This window comes from Danio rerio, chromosome 7 (assembly GCF_049306965.1).
Source record: "Danio rerio strain Tuebingen ecotype United States chromosome 7, GRCz12tu, whole genome shotgun sequence".
In the NCBI taxonomy this organism is placed as follows: domain Eukaryota; kingdom Metazoa; phylum Chordata; class Actinopteri; order Cypriniformes; family Danionidae; genus Danio; species Danio rerio.
This window is the reverse complement of record NC_133182.1, coordinates 25,577,230-25,595,877: the sequence shown is the minus strand read 5'-3', so window position 1 is coordinate 25,595,877 and position 18,648 is coordinate 25,577,230. Positions and strand designations below refer to the sequence as shown.

The 18,648-nt window shown below is 35.4% G+C and overlaps 1 protein-coding gene across 44 annotated transcripts in view; it reads left to right on the top strand.

Annotated features, from left to right (window-relative positions):
• Nucleotides 1-18,648, top strand: part of dysf (dysferlin, limb girdle muscular dystrophy 2B (autosomal recessive)) — a 156,801-nt gene that overhangs the window by 108,438 nt on the left and 29,715 nt on the right. For 18 of the 44 annotated variants that reach the window (XM_073906788.1, XM_073906791.1, XM_073906792.1 and 15 more), the window contains one exon: nucleotides 5,726-5,782. In XM_073906788.1, the coding sequence (XP_073762889.1) occupies nucleotides 5,726-5,782 (57 nt within the window). 44 annotated transcript variants of the gene reach the window in all.

Here is an 18,648-nt window from a genome sequence, read left to right as displayed (position 1 = left end):
AATGTACATCTGTTTTTCTCATCACCACCTGTGTTCATTTTGTGAAACCTAAAATATTGCTAGCATATTTCTTACAGTAAAGTTCTGGCATTCATAGTGGCAGTTTTTTACCGTAAATTCCAACATTTTTGTTTATTTTTTTACTCTGTGCTTAGAATGTCCTCATGTCAGTGCAGAAGTTATTATTCATGTCCTGTACTTATCAGAACAGTTAGTGAGTTTATATTCTGATGTTTAATGCCACATCCAGCTTTCTTGATTGTATTTAGATTGTGGTGTAAAAGAGTAAGCTTGATTTCACATAATTTCAGCAGGATGTGGTTGCTGCATGGGAAGACACAGCTTTGGCATGGCTGTGCTGTTTGTAACACCAGCCTACCATAGCATTATAATCAGCCACACCATGTGCATCACAATACAGAGGAATCAGCACTGTTTCAGCATGATTAGCATGTGTGACAGATGCACTGAGGGAGTACCATGTCTCAGACTTATCAGTGTGGGATGTGTTGAACTGCTTTGTGCATGTTTTTATCTAAAGCTGCTGTTTTTTTACAGACATTATTGGATTTGATTACTTATTTAGATATGAGCCTGTAAAAAGTGTGATTTGTATATTTGTAATATTTAGTGATACTATATTTAATATTTTACATTTTATTTCAATTCAATTCATCTTTATTTCTATAGCACTTTTACATTGTTGTGTCAAAGCAGCTTAACATAGAAGTTCTGGTAAATTGAAACTCTGTCCAGTTTTCAAAGTTTATGTTCAGTTTAGTTCGATTCAGTTTAGTTCAGTGTTGTTTAAACTATTTTTGAGAATGCTTTTGTTATTTAATTTTTATTTTCAGTGTGTAATTTTATTTTAGTCAGTGCCAAAGCAACAGTTCTAAACTTCACATAGTTTTTCAGTATCAATTTATTTTGATGGTCCCTTAAACACATTTTGTTGAATTTAAGATGCATTGCATCTACATGCCAGCTAATTCTAGTTGTTAGTAATAAAAGTAGACTGTTAGGTTAAGTTAGGGTTAGTGTAAGTTGACATGTACTTGCAAAGTTTCCTATAGTCAGTTAAATGTCTGTTGAAGGAGCAGTATCAGCAGTATTAAGCAGACAGTCTACTAATACTCACTTAAGAATTAATTGGCATGTAATTGCAATGCAACTTTTAAGCAACAAAACGTGCAATAGGGACCATCGAAATAAAGTGTTACCAGTTTTTCTAATCTAAAAATATGAATTTCTTTATTTTGTTTAAAGGGGTGGTCCAAAGTGTATTTTTAAGGCTGGGTTGTTTATAAGATGTAAAGCAATGGGCTTCATTTGTAGAAAAATATTGTAATTGTTTCACATATCTTCCTTTAATTATATACAGCTACTCTGCTAACATGAAACGACTGTCATATTTCCTAGTTCCTCTGAAAGGCCTGTCCTCAAAAGGCTCTGATTGGTCAGCTAACATAATGTGCTGTGATTCATGGATCAGCTCCACGTCATCATGGAAGAGCGGTAAACGCCTTCAAGCACACACTTTTGCACTATGTAAACAGTCAGTCAAAGTAGCTGTTAGCCGTATCAGTTTGTGCCTAAAGCAGACAGAAAATGAAGAGTACACAGCTGAACCTCATGCTTGCTCTCTAAAATAAAATCTGACAAGTTTGTTTCATATATATTTGGAGTAAGCATGTGTAAGTAATATGAAACGTTCTGATTTCTTTTGTGAGTTTGTAATTTGAGATGGAGAATGCAGAGAAAGTTGCCGCATAAAAAGATTTAATCATAGCTAAATTTTTAGAGGTGCCAAACAGCATTTCCCATTGTTTAAATCCTTGTTTACATATTCGCTGTAACATACTGTTAACGCTAGAAACTGTGCATGTAATAGATCAATTTCAACAAATACAAATACTTACAGGTTGTGGCTCACAATCCACAGCTTCTTCGGTTAGAAGAGTTTTTAGCTGAATCCAGCACTGAACTGAGAGTAATTCTGGAAGCTCTCCTTTGTCAAATACTAGCTATATATTTTTTATATGGTGAATGTATGTAACCTGAAGTGCTTGTGATCTCACTAGCCTGGATGAATTTGTTTTTATTGGCCAAACTTAATTCACTGTGGCTTTGCTAAGCTAACTCTGTTAAAGCCAATGTCTTCCTTTGCAATGATTGAACTTTGAACATATTACATTCAGAGATGTTGTTTATGTTCACACAGCTACATTACACATCAACTAAAGTTTAAAATATGATATCATAGTGGACCACCCCTTTAATCAACATTGACAAAAACAAATGAACAAAAAAAAATTGTTTTGTTTTAGTTTTAATTAATGATAGTAACCACAAAAGATGCTGTATACAATGTATATTAAGCTTTGCTAATTATTTGTACAGCATGTATAAAGTATTTCATTATTTTATATTTTCATATATCAAAAGCAAGAGTTATTATGAGCGTAAAGTATTTTGCAAAAATGTAAGATTAGTTTTTACATTTGTTTTTTTTAATCTGTTTTTATCAATTTAGTTTTTTCTATCGTCCAATAAAAACTGTCATGTTTTCAGACATTTTATTTATTTCTTTTTGTGTTTTTATCATTAAGTATTTATTATCATAATAATAATTTATTTATTTAGTTGTTGTTTTTTGTAATTTAATGGTGTAATACTATATATCTGGTCATTGTTTAAAGACTCACACTGGTTAACATACAGTTAACAGACTATAAAAAAAAGCTTTTTATTTCCCATGTAACAGCCGAACTGTTGCTGTACTTCGCTTGATATATTATCCTTTTGAGGGGAGCATTTGTTGACATAAATATAATAAGATTTTCACTTGAATTATGTGAAATGTTTGCGCTGCGCATGTTATTTATTACAGCATTTCATAATGCGTACAGGGACGAATGTCTTTAAAATGAAACATATACGGTTACCCTAGATTTTTGTTGCTCCTCTGAGAGCTCTCTCTCTTCAGAATTTAATTATTTTATTCCATTGTTTAAGTCCGCAAAATGCATTTTCGCCACTATTGTTTTATGGCTGGCGCTTTCCCTGCGACACATTCCCATAGAAAACAATGGTTTGATTTAGCATCAGGAGGCATAAAACTGCACAATATGAATGTGTTGTGTCTGCAGCTAATTAGCGTTAGCGCTTGCTTTGCCGCATGAACTCATCCTACCGTAGAGTCCTTCTGTTCATCTGTTAGAGCTATTATTGGAGAAAACCCACTGTTGAGCCCCATCCAGGAAAAAAAAAAAAATCTCGGGGTGTCATTCTTCATCGGGGAATCACATTTCATGGTCCTGACCTTGGTAATGATTTATCTATCAGCTAGAAACATAGTGCTGTCTGAGTTTGCAAACCGCAGGTTCAAGAGGAGCCTTTGGTAGAGTTGCCATCTGTACCTCATTGACGCTTTCTGCTGCATTTTAGTCTGAGAGTTTCAGACCTGGTGACCCGATGCACTGTCTGCTCCGTAGTATATGCTGTCATCCTTCTTCATCTGTATATACAGAGGATCTGATGTGTTGCTATGTTTACGTGTCATACCACATTATGCTATTAAAAAAAACTCATCTTAACTGGAACTGTTAAGTTTTGTGTAGTATATTCAGTCAGATGTGCCGCGATAAGGATGTTTCATCATTCCAAATGCAACCTACTGTAAAAGATTTACCATTTAAACTGGAAATCTGGTTTTGCTTTAGACTTTTGACTGTCTTAGACTATATGATTTCATGTGTCATCTTCTTTCATCTACTGTGTATATCCAGCTGGTCTGTGGCTGGTTGCGTAAACATAGCCATTATGTTAAGTTTCATCAGCTAACAGGTAAACAAGGCGTAATCAGTCTTACTTTTCAGATTGAAGTTTGCCTGATATTATAATGACTGAGAGAGCTCAAATGTGGTGAAAGTAAAATAACTACTTTATAAAAAAGGATATGACCTCTCCTAGGAGGTTACCCAAATGCTTTAGTTGGTCATAACTCTTGAGTTGCTATAGGCCATTCGGTTCACACCTTTTCAGTTGCAGATACTTGTTTGCATATGAAACAAGCCATACAATCTATCAGCGGAAATAGAAAAACATAAATTAAGAAAACATCAATTTGACAACACAAGTGCTAAATTGCTAAATCTTACAACACTAAATACAGGAATGCACTGCAAATAGCGCAGACCACAATGAAAATATATCAGAGGACCCCAAAAGGTGATTGCACTTTTTAGAATTTAGAACCTTTAACTTTAATTGTGCAATTTAATAAATTAATATGGTTGAAAATATTCAATCAACAATGAAGTGCATGACCAGGATGGTAAAATAAGCAAAACATCTTGCGCCTCAGATTTCTGACAACACCAGTAACTCTAAACAGGAAGCAGCCAAATGTTGAGACGTTTTTGTTTTAGTCTGCGCTATTTGCCAGTGTATCTATCTGCGGACTGGAGGCCTGTCTCAATTTGGAATTTAAGCTCTGCGATATATTGTTGCGATAAGTGATTATTATTGTCAATTTGAGATCATTTTATGCCACAGATTATATAAGGATTATAAAACAGCATAATAGTGCAAATAGCCATAAACATTTTAAACTACATATTATTCTCAAGGTTATTTAGACTCTTTAATTTGATTTTAAGAAGCTAAATGTCTTATTAAATGTACTATTAAATGTCCTATTAAGGAGGTGAGGCGAAATGTAAATTGTAAAATGTCTTTAACACTATTTGTAGATATATATTGCAACGGCAAAAAGTTGAGGTAATCTCTAAGAATTGCATGATAAGTCAATATATCGATTATTGTGACAGGCCTAGCAGACTGCAAGACAGGGGCGTAACATGAAACTTGTAGTAGAGGCGTAACTTGCAGTTATTGAGATCCCATTGAACCATGCGAGATGTCACGGAATGTTGTTGGCAAGATGGTGGAAATAATTTCCAGAGAACATTCTCAGCTAATGTTTTCACGCGTTTTCTCATTTTGCAAATAAGAGTACAATGGCGAGCAGCAACTCACGGCTGTACGTGCACAGTGGAGTAGGTGTAGACGTTAATAACTGTGATGGTTGGGTTTAGGATTGGAGTAGGTATATACGTTAATAACTGTGATGGTACAGCGCCATCTTGCCGACAACACAGTTTCAACTACAAGTTATCCCCCCTTCATGTTACACACGTCTTGCAGTCCACAGACAGACCCTACTCACTATTTGCAGAGCATTTCTGTTTTTGCATGTGTTGTATGATGTCTAACCGATGAAGAAGTTTTCTCAACTTGTTGTTGTTTTTCTATTTGCATGTGTTTTTGTTTACTTGCAGTGCTTTTGATGTCTCTCAGCCACCATGATATATACATTTTGGTAGCTGAATTAAAAAAGTTACAGGCATACTTAAGGAGTAGAATACAGTAGCTTACATTTTAAGAATATTTTAAGATCTTTATGCAACTTGGGGCTTGAACTTTGACCCCCAATCTATCCCATCGTATCCCAAAAGCATTTTACCCCAAGCATTTTTGATCTAGCACGTTCCAGTGACAACCTCAAACATTTACTATATACACTGATACAGTATATGGTTTCGCTTTAGACTTTTGACTGTCTCAGATAATATAATTGCATGTGTTTGACTTTGTTGCTCAGTGAATGAAAGGTATTTACTAATGTTAACCAACTAACCATAATGCTTCTGGTTTACAACAGGCAGATGGCACCAGCTCTGCCATTATTAACATCTCGCCTTCTCAGTCCAGCCTTCATGTACGTATGTATGACATCATCAGCTCACCTCTTTCCATCTCTCTGCAAAACTTCGTTTCATCTTCACTAGAGCTTGTTGAGTGATAATGGTATGGTTTGAGTCCAGGGTTTTGGAGCTATAATTTAACTGAGTCGGAATATGGCTTTTGTGTTTGTGGCCCATGGCATGTCACCTTTGCTCTGTCAACAAGTGGGAAGCATTATGTGGCTTGTGTTACTGTATGTGCTGTATGCTCATAATATATAATGATACATGGACAAGTGACATCATCCTGACCAAGGTTTAACACTTACATGAAAATTAATACGTCTAATTATCACTAAACAGTTTGACTTTCTCTTATTATAAAGTTGCTTTGATGTGTTTTTCTTGATAATGATAAGATGATATTTAAAGGGGAACTACACAAAACTGAAAATGTTGTCATCATTTACTCACCGGTCACTTCTCACAAACCTGTTTGTTTGTTTCTTCTAAACAGTGTTGGAAAACAGTAATCAGTAGGCCCTTTCAGATATACAGACGTTTCCAGAAAATTATCAGCAATTTTCTGGAAAGGGATCATGTGTGAACAGGCCCTTTTATAAAATACAGGTAAATTTTCCAGAAAGGGAATTTGAAACATTACTGGTAATTTGCTGGAATGCTGCTGTGTGTGAATGCAGAAGGAAAATAAACGGAAAGAGAACGTTCATGATTAGAACATGCTGGCGTGAGACGTCCACAGTACTCTAGCCATTCAGAACATTCAGATGCATTCACATCTGCATGGTTTATGAAAACAAAAGCCTTTGAATATTTTTCTAGACACATTGAGCTGCTAGATGTTGGTCAGATAACGTTTCTATGTTCCGTGTTAATGCTAAAATGAAGCTCTGCTTCAGTTGCTTGACGCGTGTGCATGTGAAGCAGCCGGTGAGCGCCAACACACACACATATTATGTACATCTCGACATGTGAACGTCCTTGCCTATTTGAACAGAGCTTTTTTTAATTTACCGGTAAAGTCGTTCTAGAAGTTGTCCGGATGTTTACCGGTATCGCTGTGTAAAAGGGGATATTGACTTCCGTAATACTTGTTTATTAAGAAAGTAAAATATTGAAACAACTCTGATTCATCAAAGTACCTTATTTTGTGTTCAACAGAAAAAAATTACTTGAGGGTGCGTAAATAAATATTAAGTAAATGTTCAGTTTTTGGTTGAACTATCCCTCCCTAAGAAATAGTATGTTAAAACAAATCTGTCATTTGCTAATTTTCAAGCTTACTATTCCAAGCCTACATGACATTCATTCATCTGTGGAACCAAAAACATATTTGAAGTATTTGAAAAATGTTTAAAAAGTCAATTCGCTGTTTAATTGTATTAACAAAATGATTCAGTTTTAAAAGAATTCTCTCTCAGTGGCTTTAGTAATTTGATGTATTTTTTCCATTTTTATTAGTTTTTTATTTTATATTTATATATTGCCTGTTTATTCAGGTTTTGATAATTTCATTTTCTTTTCTTTCTTTCATATTTTAGTTCTAATTCATAGTTTAGTTGCTAAAGTAATATACTGCACCAGCAGAAAATCCAGACATAACATCAAAAATATAGTTTAAACAAAGTAAACTCAACCAGGGGTTTAAACACACATGAGATAACAAAAGATCAAACTGATGCACCTGCACAAAAACACAAATTTAAAAATACCCTGGACAAAAATGTGTAAACATTGCATTTTTCTGTTCAGAAAATCAAGCGTTTAACTGTACAAGGCCCCTTTTCCTATCGCATGTCAATGCATCTTTACTTAAAGCAAAGTGAATTGAAATAGTTTACTCAAACTGTTGTTGAATAACCTGACTGGCACAAAACAAAGTCCAAACCTGGACCCCATTTGTTTCGGGATGAACTGGAACATGAACTTCTAGTCAGTCCCAATTGCCCAACATTAGCGCCCACAGCCATGTTACAACATCTTCTGTTTTCCACAACATCTCCACAGCCTGACCCAAGATTGAGAGCTGTTAGAGCAGCAAAGGGAGGACCGGCTCCCTGTCAATATCCTTGGTTTTGAAATTAAATGTTCAGAAAACCTCATATGGGTGTGGTGTTTGGGAGTCCGCATACTTCTGACCACAAAGTCATTTCCAAATGATATTTACACCAATTTAATTAGCTTAGCGGATGCCTCTAATCAGGAAAATGCAAGTGGGGGATCTAGCTGCTAGTGCAAGGTTTTTAACTCAGTGAAGGAATTTGTGTATGTGCATTTTGAAAAAACTAAGATCAATTTAATAAATCTGCATATTATTACTAATATTAACACTTCTGAAGTTAAAACAGTTGTATTAAGTTGTCTAAAACGGAATATTAAAGTTTAAAAACAAGGTAGGCTTTTATTTTATGCAAAACAAAGTGTCCTGAATGACATCGTCACCATGTGGAAGAAATGTCATCAATAGTTTACGGAGTAAAACAAATTCATTTTTAACATATACTGTAATTATAAATGACACATCTACAGAAACTAAGAATTTGTAAGTGGTGTATTGGCTTTTTCCATAACCATACATACACACACCACAGCTACCCTTAACAAACAGTACCTGTGGTAAACAAAGTAAACTCTTTAGTCTCAGTAATAATGCTAAAATATAATTATCTTGATATCCTTATATAATTTGCTGATTTGCAAGAAAGATAGGGAAATAGAAAGACGCTTTCTTTCTTTTTTTTCCTGAGGCAAAGCTAATTTGTTGTAGAATTTGTCTTTGACTTGGTCATGTTCTCTTTGTTACAAGTCAGATTGTTTGCAGAACACTGTTCCTCCACAGAGATGAGTCCTGTTTTGTGTTAAGATCAAGGGTACTTAATGAATTCAAACTATCCTTCTTTCTGCACTTTTCTGGTTACAGGAATTTCACTTCAGATAGAACAAAAAATCAGGCTCATGAATGTGGGAAAGAGGGAGGATATAGGAGAAAGGCTTTACTGTATGTCTGTGTTGTTCAGTCATTGTTTAAACATAATCTACTCCTGGGTGTAATGCAGGCTACATTCACAACATGTCATAATTACTGTCATTTCAAGATGAGGGTGATGTTGTGCTTAGTCTTGTCCTCAAACTTTTTGAGATTTTAATTTCTCTTGGTAATAATTTCAATATCTATACATAGTGCCTATATGAATCTACGGTGGTCAGCTGGTCACATATTCAAGTTGCAATGAAAGGTTTTACATATCTAAATTCAGAGCTGATCCTATTTTTATGGGCATACGCAAAATTTTGTAAAGGGGCCCATGTCAGTGTGTTAAAAAAAAATTAAAAAAATTGTCAAGAAACAACAGTTACTGAACTGCAGTTAACCTGACAATTGCAAACAATAGGATGAATGAAATAAATAAAAGTTTCAATTTAATAAAAAATATATTGTATTAAAATAATAGTCTACTCTACATACATTGAATCAAGTAATCAAATAACAATATGTGAAGTTTTATATAGAACAAATTTACATAGATTTTTTAGTAGTGACCATAGTTACTCAGTGACGAGCATTAAGTGATTCTGTTCTTCTGTAATTCTTTTATTTGTTGTTTGATTGACATTAAATGACTGAATTTACATGCATTATTTGTAATGACAAAGAATCCGATAACTAACTTTAAGTTTATTTAAGATTTAACTAGCTGTATTTAAGCAAAAATTTAGACGGACATTTTGTATTTTTTGCGTGCGTAATTAAGAACACAAGAAGAAATCGAAGTGTCCATGTTTCTCTTTTCTTTCAACATATTCGGGTTTCTCAGTAGCGGAAGTCATCATAGTTGGTTAAACTTAGAGTTCCACGTATGAGACAGACTAACAAAAATTTATTTTTTTTAATGATCCTATTTGCTGAAATAACAAAATAAAAACTCCACAATGGTGTTATCAAGACTTTCAGGAAAAAAATAAAACAATTTGTGAGGCTGATAACGGCAGCCAGAAGTCCACATTTCAAACACCTGGTACAAGTGGTAATTCTTTTTTTTTTTTTTTTTTTGTAATTTAATACAAAGATAATATAATACATACATAAATACACATAAATGTTCATATAAAAAAAAATCTAAATATTAAAAACTTTCAAGCACCGTTAAATGCGTCATAACAGTCTATCAGCATAACGGTTAACGTTGAACACATTAAACAATGATGGAATGTTACACAATTTGACTGGTTTGGAGGTTACACACTGTAGAAAGGGCCACAGCACATTGCTTTATAGGAAAGGAATGTAAATCAGCCATTTTTAGAATCGTTGGAAGCTAAAATCAAAAACACAACAGATCTTTTACACGCATCTAGCTATTACCGTATATCATCTGCTGGTCCAGGGCCCTATGCAACTTACCACATACTGCTATGTATATGGAGGACTGGCTCTGTCCGTGTTTCATAATTACAGTAATTCTAAATGGCGTGAATGGATGCACTTCTTCAGCATGGTAATTAGTCTTAGTCGCATGATTTTTACAGCTTCGGGAGTTTGGTTCTGCTTTTTACCACTACATTATTCCAGGCCAGGAATAAGCGCAATGCTTTGATACAATGTCTTGTTTATATCACACTCTAAATGTAGTCCTCTTTGCCTCTTCTTGCCAAGACATGGAGGGTTGTTGGATTTATTTATTTTTTTGTAAACAAAGATATTTATTTTATCATAAAACATTCAAACCAGATGACCAAAAACCCAAATTTTTTCTCGCACCAGAGCCAAAGTAAATAGGGCCGTTAAAAGATTCCCAGTGTGTTTCCCCTTATAGCCAAATGTCAAGAGTATAAAGGAAAATAATAAGTGAAAGGAAGAGAAAAAGAAAGAGAGACAAAGATGTATGTTTAATCGTTTTGTGCTAATTAAATCTTAAAGATGCATGCTTTCTGTGAGCAGCCGTCCTGTTGAGAAAAGATAGAGACATTGTCGTAATTCGACTTCTTATCAATTAGAAATTATCAGACAGGAGGTTTTGGACAGGAGAAATCTTCTTCAACATTCATCAGACTTTTTCCTCTTTGTTATTATAATGAAGCTATTAATTTTTGAGTTCTTTTAATTGTGGGGTTTAAAAACTGAGATTTAGGATCTAGAGGGAGTGTTGTTCATGAAAAGATTCGAGAGAAATTAATTTTTTCGAGCTGTCAGAGTTGAGATGTTAAGTTTAAATATTTATTACAAAAATTTACTGAAAGAAATGTTGACATTGATTACATGTTTTTCTTCAGATTTTTACATGTAATATTACTTTATCACTGAACAAAAATACACTTTTGGATAAATATAAAGTACATATTATTTAAAGAACTTATTTTTAAATGTAATGCCTTGTATTTTACAAAGACTCAGAGCCCTTTTACACTCGGCACAATAAGTTGCAAGAAGCGTTTTGCACGATTTGTTGCTACATTCAGACCAGCGCAACTGTAATTTTTCTGTTTTGTGCTACATTGTTCAAATAGCAATTCCATGTGCGCCACTTGGCGAAAATGAGATGTGTTAAGGTGCGTTGTTTTCTGCAGATCCATACGCCTACACATTGCTTGATACATACAGGATGTATAGCAATACACAAACATCTTTACATATGAAAAAAAAAAACATTTAAATGTTACAAAAAATATTATTGTTTTGTACATAAATATAAAAAACTACCTCCATGCCGTTATGTCAGAGGGCTTTTTTCAGTGTGTTCATGACAATTTTCATTCAATGTTCATTGTATAATATTATTATAATATTATTATATTATATTATATATAATATTATATAATATTATTATTAGCAGTATTATTTATTATATTCACATGTATTTTTGTTTGTATAAAAGCAAGTTTAGATTTGTCCACCTGTTGGGTTTTAGAGATGTATGCATCACCATATGGGGCATAAGAATAAGACGTGTGTTTGGATATAAATCAACACACTTCCGTATTATTGTTCATTTATTTGTTTGCTGGAAATTAAAACTGGATTTAGAAATAGCTTTGAAATAAATCTTAGTGCTTAACTAACTAAATTAAATATGTGGTCTAATGGATGTTTTCAGTGGACTGTATAAAACAGCATTTTCTTATCCATGAAAGTAAAGGAGTAAAGTAAAGAGTTAAAGTAAAGAGAAGAGAAGGTAAAGAGGCCGAATGGAGGAGGCTCGTTCTTTACCATTCTTCATATGTTTTGTTGAACTGTTTTCTTGCTATTGAAGCGTTGACGCAACTCACTCTTAAAGGCAATAGGAGATGAGACTCACACCAATAACACACCAATAACTCATTAAGAGACGCAACTCTGTTAGACCATGCAGGCACACAATATAATAGCAAAAGTGCATTTGGACACGCCCTTAATGCTTACGTGCCATGCGCTTTAAACTTTGCGCATAGATCGTTAAAATAGAGCCCATACAGTAGTCAACATTTGAAGTAGTTCAAAACCTTGCATCAAAGTTGTCCTAAAACGATTAAACGTCTTAATCTTGTCCTAGTCAAATTTTTTGGTTCTACTTTAAATGTTGACTACTGTATATTTTTGACCAATGGAAAGTCATTGCAAAGTGATCATTATATTGGATCAAAATGTAACCCTCCCAACTTGTTTAAGCAGATTTTTTTTCTTATGTATGTTCGCTTTTCAAGCAGGCACATAATGATTCTGTTCTGTTCTATTATTTGAAACGTGCCTGATGATGCAGCGTCCAGTCTTTGCCAAGCTTCCACACACTCCAGAGAATAAATAACATTTCAAAAGTTATGCCAGTGTTTTTTGGTCCCAGCAGTTCAAAACGCATCAGTAGTTTTGAGAGGAGAAAAAAGAAACATGCTGAATTGCGGTTGCTCATAAAATGGAATATTGGTTTGGTGGCTTCATTTTCATCAGACCATGCAAATACGAAGGTTATTTAAAAGAATACCTTATATCTGCTGAAATGTGCAGACTTTTGAAAGAATACAGCGCTCTTATTAGTGAACAAGAGCTGCCCTAAACCCAAAGTAAAATCAGCTGTAAATGTAAAATCCCCTTCAGCTTTGTCCAACACGCTGGTTTAAGAATAACTGCATGGCTATATATCATATTGTGGATGTCGTGGAAGGTAGAGGGGTAGAAATGGGTAAATGCAAGGGTAGAAATGCAAATTCAATTTTCTACTAATATAATCTTGAAGAGGCAGACTTTCTGTTCCATCTTGAAAAAAATATGGAAATGAAAGCTGTTCACAAGTCTTTATGCCGTCCTCATTGTCATTATAATGAGAGAATTCATTTGAGGTTTTATAATTTAGTTGTTTTTAAATTATCCACAGGTGTAGCCAAGAAATAGCCTCTTTCACACATAAATATGAAATGTATGGAAAATTATGGGTAAAGAGATAAAATGTGAACTTGTCCTTTTAAAAAAAGTACAGGTAAATTTGTTCTGGCAGTTTTCTAAAATTAGATGTTTACATTAGGTTCAGTACATTCCCGGAATTCTGTTTTGTGTGAACGCAGTATGAGTATGTACAAATTCAGACCGCACTTATTTGAGATTCTACTCCATGACAATCAGAACATTTTGATGCCAATGACACTTTCACATAGGCTCTGTTCATGAAAATAAAAGCTTTTGAATCCTTTGTCCAGACACATTAATTACTGCTTGTTAATGAGATGTTTCTATGCTCCTCTTAGTGTCAAAGGTGGAGAAAATCGTCAATATAATGCTTGAGATAAACTGCTGTGAGTTTACCAAGCACTGCATTCAGCTGTGTGATGTGCCTGCATTTGAATAGAGGTGCGATATGGCAACCAGTGAGTCAGATTTTGGTACTCGGCCCAGTAGAATTTCTTTTAAAAGAGGTTCTCAAGCTGCAGCACATACTCAAACGTACCTCTTGACACGTTAAAGTATTCCATTCACATCTCTTTATGGTAGTTGTTTTTTTGTTTTTTTTACAGTTTTTTGTTATTTTTACAGATCTGTTATCGGATGTTATCAATAACAGTTTTCTCCTATATTTCGGTTTGTGTCTGGGACAAAAGCAGCTGCATATGTGAAAGTATAAAATATTAATTAAACCGGACCATTAAAAAAAAAACGGACCACTTCTGTCACGATAATCCAGCTAGAAGGCACACTACACATCTGCCAGTCAACTGGACTACACATCCCATAATCGTTTGCAAATCACACCAGAACTTTATGAACACCAATTGGGATTTGCAGAGGATTACCGGGTGTGTAGTCAATTTCGATTGTGTGTAGTGGCCTGTGAGGTAGCCATAGGTGAATAGATGGAGGCGTAATAAATCTAAATGCTGGAGGTTTATTAAACAAACAGCGGACATCAAACACAGGCAGAATCGTAATCATAAATAAGGCAATGTCAAGCAAACAAAGAAGCAGTCAAAAAGTAAACAAGGCAAAGTGCAAAATTCAAAAGTAGTTGTCAAAAAGGCGGGCAAAAATGTCATAACAAAGGGCAAACACAACAGTAGGAAAACCCTCAATAACGCATTGAAACTGGCAATACTTCACAAAGAACAGACATAAACAGAGGCTGTTTCTTAATTTGTGTTCTTCAGCGATCTTGCATCCTCGTGTTCTCGTGTAACATCATCATCAACTACCAAAGTTCACTTCCAAAACTCAAGACCGCAAGAACAGAGGACGCATGAAACTTTCTGGATGTGTTCTTGATATTGAGGATGCATCAATGCAGACTTGATTGCAAAACTTGCTCTGGGAAAGTCCCAGAAGTCATTGCGACTGAATAAAGGAAGAGGGAAGTGCAACATTCTAAATAGATTTATTATTGTCCCAGGAGTTTCCCTAAATGAAACAGTGAAAGTAAACACTACCATGAAAATCTTAATAAAGACATAAACACATAAAAGTTGTTTATTTGCTGAAATTCATATTAAAATTTGTTTTATTTGTATTGTGCAATGTATTTTGTAAAGTCTCTATGCATAGTATATATTGTGAAAAGGGAAAAAAAAAATTGATGTATGAATGTTGTAATTTGTAAATAATTTTCTAATAAAAACGCGTGAGATCATATGACCATCAGGAAGAACGCAGCATCTTATTTCTCACTGGACGCGCTCGTGGTCTCCCGAGTTCGTTCTTTCGAGGTAAATTGGCAAGACTAGTCTCCACAAGAACACAAGTCCGTGCTCTGCATTCTTGGAATTGAGAAACAGCCAGTGTGCTTATATTTGGTGGCTACCAGAAAGTACCGCCAAGGAAGTACCCAGTCAATATTCGCGAGAGAGCTCCCTCTAGTGGGCGGATGAATGGTCATCCGCCACATTCATCACATAGGCACTCTAGCTGGTGACCGTGAAACCTATGTTTACAAATACAAGCACAGCTATATAGAGGCAATTTCAGGTAAATAATGTCAGAACTTACCGATAATTTAAAATAGATGTGTGAATGGTGCTTTTCCAGGAAAATTATAGAACGTCCTTGCACGATTGAATATGGCATTTTTAAATTTAAGGGGAAAAAGTTGTTCTGGTTATTTTATAGATATTTACTAGTATTACTATGTGACAGAGGCTAATGTGTAAATGTAGCAAACCAGACTAGTCAAGTTTTACTAGTCTACTATGTGGTGCAATACCAAGCAATAATATTTCAGAAAAAATACACATACTATATATGCACATGATATATGTTCTTTATGGATACTCTTAACAGTCTACTGCTCTCCATCACAGCATTCATGAAAAAATAAAGGAATGAATTGTAAGTCTTGGAAGAAACTTTACCTACAGGTTTTTCACCAACTCCATGTCACAAATTCCTCAGGCCATTTTGGATATTGTTTACATTTCTGAAAGAACCGTCAATCAAACCACATGGAATGTCTGTACGGTATACTCAAAACATGCTTTATGTTAAAAGTCTATTCAGAGCTCAGTTATTCCCAACTTCATTTGGTTATTTTTCGTGACTAGCGCACACGAGTCTTTTTCAGACCCAAAGCTAACACTAGCAGTGCCCTACTGTAACCTTTACCTCAGGAATTGAGAATGTTTGCAGCCGTTTTAACAGGTTTTGCATGAATGAATTTTTGGAGAACTAGTGAAGGTCCCTGTTTTCCCTCTGCCGTTCCGACCACCCTGTTCCAGCACCAGGCCGCCCAGGCGCAAAACAGCCATTATACTGTAAATTCTCTCATTTTTAGACATTTTGTGTCTGAAATTGTATCATACCCTAAACATTATCTTCTTATCTGTATAACATCACTTTTGATGCTGTGTTTCCTTTTTTGTAAGTTTGCAAGGACATATACATCTAGGTTCATGTGGTGCAGTTTTCTGTGATGCAGTACTTATTTTAATAATACCCCTAAGCCCTAAAATCTTTCGGCAGAGTATAAAATAACACATACATCTGGTGCACTGGAAGTGTCTGGGTGACCAGACGCACATGCACACACACACTCATTACACATCCTTTCACAGGCAAAATGGAACATTATTTCTTTAGTCACATTAGCACAAACTTGTGCACAAACACCTAAAGCGCACACACATAGTAACTCAGATGGAAACATGGCTGTCACGGCGTCCTTAGGCTCCGCTTTAATAGCTCTGTCAGACAAAGAGAGGAGACATGTGGCAGCACTATGAAAAGCACCATTCAGGACCGGTTAGTCTGCTGCACAGCCAGGCCAACTCAGCTTAAGTGATTCTGAAGGCAGCTTTACAATACACTGCATATCCTTACTGCACACCCAGGCTCATTTACTCTGTGTGCCGCCTCGGTGTAGATGCTTAGACTAAGGGCACTGTCCTGCCAAAATGTACTTTTATTGTACATTTCTGCTCTTTTCTGATCATCTCCTTCTTTCTGTTGATTAGCAGAGCTGTTTGATGAGTTGATAACTTTTGTTGGCTTTTTTTATTGGGCTAGATTGACTTTGCAATCATAATCTTTAACCTGATGGGCAGCACGGTGGCTCAGTGGTTAGCAATGTCGCCTCAAAGCAACAAGGTTGCTGCTTCGAGTCCCGGCTGGGCCAGTTGTCATTTCTGTGTGGAGTTTGGATGCTCTCCTCATGTTGTTGTGGGTTTTCTTTAGGTGCTCCGGTTTCCCACACAGGCCAAAAAATTTCGGTATAGGTGAATTGAATTAGCTAAATTGGCTGTAGTGTATGTGTGTGAATGAGTGTGTATGGGTGTTTCGTAGTACTGGGTTGCAGCTGGAAGGGCATCCGCTGCGTAAGACATATCCTGTATATGTTGGTAATTCATTCCGCTGTGGCTACCCCTGATGAATAAAAGGACTATGCCAAGGAAAATGAATGAATGAATCTTTCACCTGGTCATTGTCGATATCCTAGTGCAGGGGTGTCAAACTCAATTCCTGGAGGGCCGAAGCCCTGCACAGTTTAGTTCCAACCCTGCTCCAACACACTTACCTGTAGGTTTCAAACAAGTCTGAAGGACTCAATTAGTTTGATCAGGTGTGTTTAATTAGGGTTGGAACTAAACTGTGCAGAGCTGCGGCCCTTTTGGAACTGAGTTTGACACCTGTGTCCTAGTGGGTAATGCACCAACATATACTGTAGTGTTGATGCGCTTCAGTCATTCCAAATTCAAATCCCGGCTCATGGACCTTTCCCAATCCCATCCCCCGTTTTCTCTCCAACTTTGCTTCCAGTCTATAAAAAAAAAACTAATATTTATAACTCTTAACATCTAGGGGTTGTTTTGACTATCTTTTATAAATGATATTAACTGTTGTGGAACATTTATTACACATATTACTATCTCTTTGGAAATATGAATGCCCTGTACTACTACTTGTAAAGTAAACAAATAGTTTGGGTGCAGTTTTGAATGGTTGTTGTTAGGAATGTCCAATTCTACCAAAAAGACAAATACATGTTTTAACATTTATTGTGAATTTTTTGGATAAATGTAGATACTTTTGTGTAAGCCTCGTCTATGGTGCAGAACTCAGGATGAGCTAGCAGATCCTGCCTGAAGATAAGGGTGGGGAGAAGCCCAGCCCCGAGGCTGGCCTGGTTGTGGTGGGGAGGATGGAGGGAAAATTCCGCAACATCACCAGAGTACATCAAAACAGATTGTTTAGATGGGCTTATATGTAGTGCATTTGATCGTTATAGGCTGACAGGATAGTTATTATCAATAATGTGACATACCAGTCTTCCTGGCAGAAGTATCGCTAAAGGTTTCATATCCGATCATGTGCAGATATGTCTGGATCAGAATTGGACGTTACCTCCCGATCAGGACTCGAATATGTATATTATATATATATAATATATATGTTCTCATTATTAAAAAATATATATATATTTTCTCATTATTTTTTTAACATCTATAGTTATGCAGTGGTACAGAGTTTGACCTCTTTCTTGACTTCACACAGAAAAAGCAATGTGTGCGTCATGACATCACTTTGTTGCAAAGAGGCTATTGTTTAAATGCAAAGTACAACATGGAAGCAGCTTGAAGCAGAAAGTGCAAGTATGTCTGCGGTCTGGAGGTATTATAAAGTTGATGACGACAACATTGCCATAACAAACTGTGAGATATGCAAGCATGTAAATGCCTGCCGGGTTTTTTAAGCTAAGGTGCTATTAGTTTTTATATCAGATTTTTAATTTTTTTTATTTACTGTTGCACTTTGGTCCAAAAGTGAAGAATTTATGTTATTTATTATTTGGCTGTTACTCACAGAAGTAAGTGAAGGTAAGGTAAGGTGAATTAAAAATAGGGATCATCCTGGATCTGTTATTTTTGCTTTATTTATTCATTTTTTATGTATTATAGAAGTATCGGATCGGGTTTCGATATCGGTAGATACTCAAAATCA